We start from the raw sequence: 10901 nt of genomic DNA on the forward strand, positions 1-10901 counted from the left end.
CCTTCTCGACATATTTTTGAGGTCTGCCAGCCATCAGTTACAGGTCATTCCATGGTTGCTTTGAAATTGGCTTCTTCAAATTCTCATTAAAATAAGGACTCTAGAAGCACCTTTCAGAGGTCATGTCTTTGTCAACCAAATATTAAACTAATGAGAGAGCTTGTTTTCAAAATGTCTTTCAGATGCTCATGTTGATTTTGACATATCTTTCCCATCAGACTGACAAAAAATGTAGCTTTAATGCCCCTTATGGATCTCCACAATTAGTATAAAATGGAACATACTAACTCCTTAGTAGCTAAGGAGAGCTTTCATCACTTTGTGCAACCTTTGAAATTTGGTCCCATGTCTCTTTTTACTTAGTGGTACACTGGGTTGGGTTGAGGGGAGGGAGTGTTTGTGAGATACAAAGTGCTTGTGATCTGGTTGTCAAAGTATCAGTAAGCAAATTGGATTGCAACAGCACTGTGGCAGGACAGTGGTGACCAGCTAAAAGCTAAGTGAAGCCAAAAATATCCAAACTACTCATGGGAAATCTGCTGTTGGGCTGGTTTTATTTAATGTTTTTTTTTCTTGATTAAAAGTATACTTAGTGAAACAAAGGGAATATGTCACATGAGGCAGAACTTTAGTGACATTTCAAAAAAAAGAAAAAAAAAAGAAGAAGAAATAAAGCCAAGAATAACTATGTCTGAAGAGGTGTGGAGGAGCTTGAGAAGCTTCACTAGCTAAATACTGAGGTTAAGTTTTCTTAAAAAAATAGCCATTTTCCCCTACAATCAAATAAATATGGATATTGAAGTGCCAAGTAGTATTTATAGGAATAAAACAACGGAGCAGAGCATGTGATTAGTAATCTTGAACATTCATTTAAATGCAATTAAAAGACTGAAGAGCTGGTACAGATTCAGGACAGGCTGGATGTTATGACAAACATTTCCTTTTGTTTTTCCAGTCTGTCTTTAGGAACTATGATCATGATCATGATGGCTATATTTCTCAGGAAGACTTTGAAAGTATAGCTGCCAACTTCCCCTTTTTGGACTCTTTCTGTGTGCTGGATAAAGACCAGTAAGTTTGCGGGGTTCTTGTTATTTTTGTTTGTTTGGTTGGTTGTTTTGTTTTGTTTCCTTAATTGAAAAACACATTAAAACAAAATGTTGAAGAGACGATGTCTCCCAGTTCTCCAAGCCTCTTGTGTTTGGCTTCTCACTCAAGGAACTGAAGATCATTGATGGTTGAATTCTATTTCCATTTAACTTCTTATACTGCATTGCCACCCAGCTAGCAGTCTGGCTTTTCCCTTTACCTTAAAAGTCATCTATTTAATAACTTAATGAACTTTGTTCCTTCCAGAACTGAGCTGAAACCCTTAGAGTACTGTCAAACTACTCTGGAGATCCTTACCCAGACCAGCTATCAGACTGATAAATAAAGTTGTGTGTGGGACAAGAGAAATGAGCATAAGTAGCTGAAAGATGCTAATAAATATTCTGGGAGGTGCTGGTGGTCAGCTAGGGGCATAAGCATAGGGACTGTGTGAGTAGAAAGCGGAGGTATAAATTCTGTAGTGTGGTTTATTGTGATAAGAAGTTTACATGGTCAGTTAGGCCCTCTGTACGTATGCAGTCTTCCTGTGGATTCAGATTTGGTGAATCAAGCAAAACATTTGAGCACGTGAATTGTGCTCCTGCTGGTTAAGAACTGAGTGGTCTCAAATTCCATTGCAGTGAAACCATCTCCATCCCTACCAGGGAGAAATACACAAATAGTATTTTGCAATGGTTTGACTTCACAGTTGTACCAGGTACTTTTTCAGATGAAAATACACAAAAACTGCAGTTCAGCTGAGCACAACGCTAACTGTATGGTTGTCTTGGCTTTCAAGAGCATTTCAAGACCCAAGTCCAGGAGAGAAGGTGTTTGACCAGGTCTTTAGCTTGCTTTACCATGCTTCACTAGATATGGCACATGGTTCATGAAGAGCAGTGGTGGGTGCCCAGAGCAGGCCCTGACTCCTTTCCAAGCCCCCTGTCTCCATGGCTGACTGGTCCAGCAGTGGCCATGGGCCTAAGGAGTCTCCTTCACATGATGGCCTGGTCTGAGCCACCAAATGCTCTGATACCATGAACAGGTGAGAAACCAAGGCCCATGCTATGAGTTCAGTGTCTGATGTTTAATGATGTTAAGAGTAAGAATGACAAGGGAAAGCTTGTTTCCTCTGCCAAGACTATCGTAGCTCTTTCAAAGAACAGGCTTTGTGTGCTTCATGTTTTTTGCAGTGAGAAAATCCTGACGTGTTCGGTGCCATGAGCAGTGACAGATCTACTCTACTGTTTTTTTCCTAACAGAGATGGTCTTATAAGCAAAGAAGAAATGATGGCTTACTTTCTGAGAGCTAAATCGCAGTTCCAGTGTAAAATGGGTCCAGGGTTTATTCATAACTTCCAGGAGATGACCTACCTTAAACCAACTTTCTGCGAGCACTGTGCAGGATTTGTAAGTATGTTTTTAGTAACGGCACACCTCACACGAAATTTCGTATTCTTTAACGTAGATGGGGTCAAACTGGTTCCATGTGCCATTAAAGTTCCCTCAGCTTGGCCAAATGCCTCATTGCACTTAGAAGCACAAAGCATTTCCTCGTGTTGTAGCTGTGGTACCCAGTTTTGTTTTGGTAGTTCCTGAATACAGGCATTTGTAAGAATTACTGTTACGGGGAAAGAAAGTAAAATTATGTTAACTAAAGGACATTGGAGACTGTATGAATGGCCTTACTTGGTTTATCTTAAGTTCTTTAATTTGGCTTGATTTCCCATGTAAACAAGCTCAGGGGAAAATGGGTGTCTGGAACAGAGGATGTAGATGAAGCAAAAGCCGTTCTTTCTCAGGAAATTGCACATGGCAACATGAGCTCTGCTCATAATTCTCTGAACGGCCATAACAGCCTTAATCCTTTTTCTATTGAATTAATAGATCTTCTAATTCAGTCAAGAAATCAGAAGTGCTTCCAACAGTTCTGTAACATGAGAAAGTTTGGCATTTAATTATTTTTTTAAGTTGCTTTTTCTCTCAGTCATAACTTACAAGAAGACATTTATTAGAGTGCTCTACACAAAGCTGGCAAACCATTGTGTTTGTGAACCTTTGTGTTGCTTGCAAACCTCTTCCAGCTTTTCCCACTTCAAAACAAGTAAGGAAAACATAATTATTCTGATTTAGATGTCATTTTAACGTACACATCTCTCTGAAGTCAAATGCCCACGCGTGGCCAGCCACAGGAATACGCAGGGCTAGCAGTTTCCATCAGGGCAGAGGATCCTTTTCTCTGCCTGCACGTGGCCCACGCTCAGGGTGAAAAGCCAGAGCGTTGTCCCTGCCGTCCCATGCTGACCTGCTGCCAGTATCAATGGCAAAATCTTCAGCTTCTACTCAGTGACCTTTCCCACCAAGTAATATTTCTTCATGGCTGAAAGCAACAATTACAGCAACACCGAGTGCAAAGACGTGCCTGCTCTCAGGCTGGGGCTGCCGTTCCTCCTCCTGTCCCTTTTCCCACTGATGGAGGCCAGGGGAAGAAGGAATTCCACCTATTTCCGCTGGAACTGCAGAAACCCGAGAGGTGACAGAGTTAATGCTGATTCAGGAGCCTGCTGGCGGGCTCTCCATTGGGGAGCTGGAGTTGACCGGTCTTAGCCTATTGTTTTGGGCTGCCTGCAGCCTCAGGAAGATGTCATTGCGTTCGTGACACTTGGTTCATGCTTGGAAGGCTTCCATGGCCAAGTGGGGCTCAGGAATGTCCTGCAATGTGTTCTCCACCAGATATTTTTCTCCTGTATCAATTTGCTGGCTGGCCGTTGTTGTATTTTTCACGTCTCCCTGAATACATCCAGTTCAGGAATAAAAATGAGTAAGGGGTTGTACAGGAAATGGAAATAAGGTCATTTTTCCTGTCAGCTCACTGAATTCATTGACATTGTCCTGTGGATGCATTGGGCAGATAGGACAGGAACCAGTGACAAAATCCGCTGTGTGCTGGCTGTGCATTTCAGCGCCATCCATCTGCAGGTGGAAACTTACTTTTGCACTGATGCAGTGATTCACCGTCAAAAAAATGTGCACTGACTGTGCAGTAGGATGAATGGGCATGACAGCACGATATCCGCTGCAGCCAGTAAAACATCTATTATTAAAACGATATGACCTTTAAAGGTCAAGCTAAAATCTAATGCCGTTCACAGTGTGAAATTGATCCCACTGCTGCCGGTCTCAGTTCCGCCCCACAGCTTGAGTTGCACCATGTGTTGGGGTGGCTGACCACCCATCCTCTCCAGCTTTGTCGTCCGAATTTGCACAGATCCTCTTACCCTGGAGCTGGCTCGTGCCAGCTTTGCTGCAAAGCCGTGTCAGATGGATGCAAAGCTTCAGGTCAGGATCACGACGTGGCGCTGCAGGGAAGCTCAGCCAACTGCGTGTGGCCATCAGAGCAGGGCCAAAACTGAGTAAGATGAAGGTGCAGAGCTAGGGAGGTGAAAAGGCTCTTCAGTGGGAACAGAGCAGAGCTCTAATAAAAGAAATAAGTCATCCCCCTTCAGGTGATTCTGGTGGCTCTGCGCTGCTCTTCCAGGAGGGACAAGGGGGGCCCACCACCATCATGAGACCACAGCACCCGCAGCCACTGTGCACATCCACAGCATTTGCAGGAGAAGGGCAAGCAGCAGGCTTTCTAGGGACTTTGTTTCCACTGCTGTCCCTTCTGTTAGTTTACTCACCTTTCTTCCACCTTGCCTAATCTGGTTTTCTCTCTTTCCAGGCCCCTGTTTTTCCTCACAAATTCTTTTTTGCAGCATCTGATTGTTATGTTTGCAGTATATATAGGATTTTTCCCTCCCCCCATCATCTTCCTATTTTGTCTTATTTTACTCTTTCCTTTGTCATCCGAATGTTCTGCAGCTCTTCCTTTTGGACATCTCTTTACTCAGCACATTTACCCCCTGCACACTGCGTATCCCATCTTAAAAGCACAGCGAGGCAGCACGTGCAGTTTTGACTGCCTGGATGTGCTCACCCTCCCTGCTAATGTTTTGAATGAGCTCAGGATAAATAAACACTGCAGTCCTTGACCTTTTTTCCTTTAATACTGGGCTAGACTCTCCTCTCTGCCTCTTGGAGTGAAAATGTTTGTTTTCTTAATGCCGTGGTTGTAGTTATCTCCCTTTTGAGTGTAGAGATAACAATTTACTAGAGATTTTTTTCCTTCTTCCAAGCAATCCCGCTCACATCACAGGTAAAGCTTCCCAAAAGTGGCACTGCACATGCTGCCTCCTGGAGGGCCAGCATTTGCTTGTTTTGTACTTCAGCAAGGACAGCCTCTGGGAGGAGGCAAAGAGGGAATTTATCGGCTTCTCTGCCTGTTTCAGGCTTTAGCCATCTCACAAGGGAAGAAGTCAGGTGAATGAATCAGCTTGCTATGGCTGGGTGTGCTGGGGACCAGTTTTTGTCTCCAGTGGTGTTTTCACCTGCTATTCCTGAATGGCACAGGCCATTTGTGCGCCTGAAGAATGGTTGCACAATAGAAGTTACCCTCCAGATGGCACAAAGTGAGCTAGAAGCAGAAGGTGCTCTGCTGGTTTCAGTAAGCTTGGTACGACAGCAATTTCCAACCCCTTCCTGGAAGCACACCTCAGCTGTGTCTCCCCTTCCCTGGTAATCCCCCTGTAGGCAGTAGAAATAAGGGGGAAGGCACACAAACCTTATCACAGCTAGAGGGGGAGGTCTGCCCGGCAGGAAGGGTGTTAAGAGCAGTTGTATCCTGTTTGTGCTCTTGTAGCCATTGGTACTTCCTCATTGTGACCTTGTTTTCCTTCCGGCTTTCTTTTCTGATTCCTTGACGTTCTTTTGTCTTTCTTTGCAGCTCTGGGGTATAATCAAACAAGGCTACAAATGCAAAGGTAAATAAATATTTTGCATGGATTTTTCATGATATGGGTGCTGGGTTTTAGCAGAAGTCAATTATTTTTTACTAGAACGGCAGCTGCTCATCCCAATTTTGCTTAAGGACTTGGCACTGGCTGTGACCAGTGTCACAAAGCGTCCCTGCAGCAGGGGCCCTGCCCATTCTGGGAGCTGAAGGTTCAAAGCAGCCACTGGCTCCACGAGGTGTCACTTTGTACCAGCAAAAAAATTGCATCTCAGAAGACCAAGTACCCTCCTGCCAGCAGGGAGCCATCCTGAAATACAACTCCTGAGACCTGGGGTCAGGAAAAGGTCTGCTGGCAGCGCTGTCTGTCTTCATCGTGTACATCTGCACGCCGGTACTGAAGGCTAGCTGGCCTTGCAATGCAGCAGTGGCTGAGCTAGAAATAGACAAGAATTTAATTCCTGGACTGCCCAGCAGATCTCATTGCAAGGACTTCTGCAGCAGTTCAGCTTAAAAAATCCTAGAGCTCGTACAGCCCTCTCAGCTGCTTTCACTAAAAGTTTAATTTAATGGTTTACGCAGTACTTGCACCATGTCAGGTCAGACCAAGGATGACATTGTGCTGGTCCTCATCAGCTCTAAAGTCCTGGACCAATTTATTTCTCAAGCAGAAGAAGCTGAAGGGCTTTTCACAGCTGTAGTTACATCCCAGTTATTCACAGAGGAATGTTCACGTGGGAGCTTCACAGTCATATGCAATCTCTTTTTCCCTCGGTCTTACCCTGGCTCCCAGGGGACAGGTGAAGAATTGGCAGGATCATTTTCTAGGATACCCCTTATTTTTTAGGATAGCCCCTATTCCCATCTTCCTCTCCCACCCACGAACATCTCTTCCTCTGAGGGGGTGAGGAAAACACCCGTGACTAAGCCACTGCACGCAGCTCAGCTGTTCCTGACCACCATCATCTGAGCAGCTACAGCAGGGCCAGTTGTGGTCTGCACTTCTCCTGGTAGGCTGAGGGAAGGAAGGCAGAGTTTTGTCACAGCAGCCCTGTAAACTCGAGATCCGAAAGCTGAGCTCTGTCCTGCATCATTGTTTGCAACCCTGTCCCAGTGGGGAGAGAACAGAAGTGGCTCTGCAGCATCAAAATCACAGGCACTGGAGTGTGAGAGTAACAGAGCCGAGCTTCTTGCTCAGATCCCCATGTGGTCAAGGAGTGCCTGCCCTCTGCGGGTACCAGCTGCTGCACCCATTTGGGTGATTTCTGCCTCTGGGCAAAGAGCCGTCGCCTTCTGGCTGGCACCTCTGGTGCTGCACTAGCAAGGGGGCAGGATTCATCCGCTCAGCTCTGCTCCTGGCCCCAGCTCCGTGGCTCTGGAGATGAAACTGGGCAGTGTGGTGAAGGAGGTTTTGTTTTGAACTCCCATCACACCAAATTATCCATTTAGGTAACTCCCTCCACACTCTCTATCAAAGTGCCTGTTTGGTTAAGATCCCCCCTCTCAGCTGCCTGCTAACAGCCCCGAGGGATCACCAGGCAGCCGTGACTTTGCTTTGGATGACTTGACGCTTCCCTCCCTTACAGACTGCGGTGCCAACTGCCATAAGCAATGCCGAGACCTGCTTGTGCTCGCCTGCAGAAAATTTTCCAGAGGAACCTCAGTGGGCAGCAACCACGGCTCCCTGCCTAGCAGCCCCTCTCTGCCACCAGGTGAGAGCACTCTTTTGTTTCTATTTTAAACCGTTGCTGGCATCCTCTTTAATAGCCCGTGTCCTTACCGCCTCTTCTAATTTTTCCTTTGTACCAACGCACAGAGCAGCCTGTGTACTTCCCGATGCACTGGCTCGTGTTCAATGCTCTAATTACAAGAGCTCTTTCTGCAGGGAACTGTGGTGGCCTTAGTCTCCTGCCTGAACCTCCTTTTCCTGCTATGCCAGCTGAAAATATAAAAAAATAAAATGAGAATTAGGGAAATTGCACTTTTCCGTATAGGACACTTAAGTGGCAGGGACTGAGACACACAGAGGCACAATTCTGGCTCTGCCTTGCATCCCCCCTGAGCATGCAGATAGAGGGAGGAGGAAATTGTGCACACAAGGCCAGAATCGGCTTCTGAGCAGCATATGGATGTTGCTAATTACACCACTGCTTCATATAGGGGGCTATCTGGAATAAGGAGCAGCCTCCTTCAGAGCTTCCCTCTGCAAAGTGATGCTGCCTTCTCCTCCGTGCACCCTCGTGCTGCCTGCACAAACACCCCCGCAAGCCATCATGCAGTTATATACAATGGCATATCAAGTCCTGGTCCTGAAATAGATTTAACTACTAAAAGACTTGCACAAATCTCCCAGAATAGCAAACTTCTTTTTTTCTGAACCTTAAAATCCCTTCCTTCTCTCCACTTGACCCAGGCTTAAGATATCTTTTTGCAAAGATCTTGAAGAAAAGTGGAATTATTTATTTTAAATATTTTTTCTTTCAGTCCAGGATGAGGTATTTGAATTTCCCAGCGTTGCTGCAGAACACCAGGACCTCGATAGCAGAGCTATCACCCTTGTCACTGGCTCCTCACGGAAAATTTCAGTGCGGCTGCAGCGGGCAACCACCAGCCAAGCAACACAGACAGAACCACTGTGGCACGAGCCGGGCTGGAGCGATTCAGGATCCCACACTTTCCCCAAAATGAAGTCCAAGTTCCACGGCAAAGCTGGGAAGAACAAAGGGTTTGCAAAATGGGAGAACGAAAAGCCCAGCACACAGCCCAATGTAGACATAGACACCGAGGCTCCCCAGCACATCCTGGATCACAACGGAATAGAAACGCTCCCCGAAAGACAGGAATCTGAGGTGAGCTGAAGCAGCCACCAGGACAAATTACAGTCTGCTAGTCTGCAGTCTCATAAGGTTATTTCATAAATTTCGAGGCACTTTTTCATTCAAGTTTCCTGTTACTTCTTAAATGAGGGTCACTTTCAGAAAACCACCAAATCATCCCTAGATAATTTTCTACACCGCAGCACGTATTTACTGTAACCAGGAGTTCAGTTCTTGGTGGCAGTAAGCGCTGTTAGGAGCTGGATGTTTTTCTTTTTGAGAATCATTAAAATACCTGGTTAAATTCTGTTGTACCTTCACACCACATGGCTCTGTGTTAGATTCACAAGAAGTCTTTTGGTAAACATGTGAGTCCAGGCTAGGGCATGGTTTCTGTTGCTCTTACCCATAAAGTTTACAATCCCAAGGCCTCGCGCTTTTATTGACTGCTTTTGGTAAAACGTGCCTATTTTCTTTTGGTTGCAGGACAGCTGATTGCTCACCCTGAAACACAGAAAAACGGATGCCAACAGTAGCATAGTGAGGTGACAGACTGTCATAGCCCACATGTGGCCATGGGAAGCTTTCCTGTACCTCATACCTTGAAATTCAACCGTAGCCGTTTTCCAAGCTGATAGGTGTTACAGAGCACTATTTATTTTCTTGCATGATTAAGCCATTTGGATGAACATTACACGGACACAGCAGAACAGATCTCTGCGCTCAATGTTTTTTTTCCTCTTGTATGACTTTGTGGAAACTTCCTCTACATGCCAGCGAGGATATATTTGGCCTCCTTTGAATACACTGCATCATTTCAGTATGTCTGCCAGCAACAACAATGGCGAGGACAGAAGCCAAGCATCCACGTTCGTTTGATAACACTCCTTTTTCAGAGGCTTGTAATGATTTTTAAGGAAAGAAGAAGGTGTGTGTTGATTACATCTCAAACAAAAATCTTTCCAAAGAGTCCTCTACACTGAAATCCTTTGCACAGCTGGTGGTTTGAACCTGGGGCACGTTTACCTTGCTACAGCGAGCGCAGTGATGTTCAGCACGGTGACAGCAGCTCCCAGATGAGGATCCTTCGAGCACAGTCTGTGGCTGGGAGCAAAGGAGTTCCAAGACACTATGCAGATGTCTGGTGATACGGCAAGGGAGAGGAGTCCTCTCTGCCAGCACTGATTATGGTAGAATTAGTATGTAATAAACATCTTAGTTTAAGTGTGTGTCTGTATGTGTATGTCATGTTTCACGTTTTTCTCAGGGTAGCAATCCATACATGTTAAGTAAAATATGACACTAAGCGTACTGTTAGAGTAAGCTCCAAACTAAGTTTGTTAATGTAGCTCCAAATTAAGTTTGTTAATGTAACACCTCAACTTGCAATGACTGGAGAAGCAGACTTGAAGTGGGACGTCTCAGAAATATTATCTTACCTGTGGCACACAATCCTCACCTGGAATAAGAGAGGAAAGCAAAACCCAGGGCAAAGCTCGAACCTAAACAGCGTGGTCCACACTGGCAAACACACTGTTGTCATCTCCTTCCCCCTCTGCCTCCCCACAGAAATAGTGGCTGTGGGGGAGCACACACTGAATTAAAGCAAGCCCAAATACAAGATTTCCTACAAAATTCAAGTCATTGCACCCCTCACCAGGTGAAACCCTGCAGATCAATTGCACTTCCATAGACTTCCCTAACCAAAACTGACCGACTCCTCTGTGGAAATCTGACTGTAAGCTGTGCTGTGACTGCATGAGGCTCAGAGTTGCAGGTTTCCTTTGTTTTCCAGCCCTAATGGCAATGATGGTAAAAATCTGAGAGCAGAAAGAAAACGTGCTCTTAAAAGAAATAAGCACTGCAGTGAGCATGGATTTCTGAGCCAGGATGAGAGCCAGAGGCATCCTTCGCTCGCACTGCTGTGGGCAACGAGCAGACACGAGCAGAAATAGAGAAACACAGCCTGTATTTCCTGTGGGGGCCAGGTGACGGGCCGCCACACGCTGCCTGCACAGCTACCGTTACAGCGCACGGCTCGCACACAATGAAAATGATGTGGTGGAGAATTTGAATAGAAAAATTTGGTTACGCTCCAGGCTGCTGACGGATCTGTTGAGATAAGCCTTTTAACGCTTTATAAATGAGGTGTTCGTGTGTAACTT

General features: G+C 45.6%; 1 protein-coding gene across 11 annotated transcripts in view; it reads left to right on the forward strand.

The window, feature by feature from the left end:
- RASGRP3 (RAS guanyl releasing protein 3) overlaps nucleotides 1–9965 on the forward strand; it is a 54743-nt gene extending 44778 nt beyond the window's left edge. For all 11 annotated transcript variants that reach the window (XM_068676486.1, XM_068676490.1, XM_068676492.1 and 8 more), the window contains 6 exons: nucleotides 956–1071; nucleotides 2352–2499; nucleotides 5915–5951; nucleotides 7507–7632; nucleotides 8405–8769; nucleotides 9223–9965. In XM_068676486.1, the coding sequence (XP_068532587.1) occupies nucleotides 956–1071; nucleotides 2352–2499; nucleotides 5915–5951; nucleotides 7507–7632; nucleotides 8405–8769; nucleotides 9223–9231 (801 nt within the window). In that variant the 3' untranslated portion in view covers nucleotides 9232–9965. The remainder of the gene's footprint in view (nucleotides 1–955; nucleotides 1072–2351; nucleotides 2500–5914; nucleotides 5952–7506; nucleotides 7633–8404; nucleotides 8770–9222) is intronic.
- The last annotated feature ends 936 nt before the right edge of the window (nucleotides 9966–10901 follow it).

The sequence above is a fragment of the Anas acuta genome, chromosome 3 (assembly GCF_963932015.1).
Source record: "Anas acuta chromosome 3, bAnaAcu1.1, whole genome shotgun sequence".
NCBI classification, from domain to species: Eukaryota; Metazoa; Chordata; class Aves; order Anseriformes; family Anatidae; genus Anas; species Anas acuta.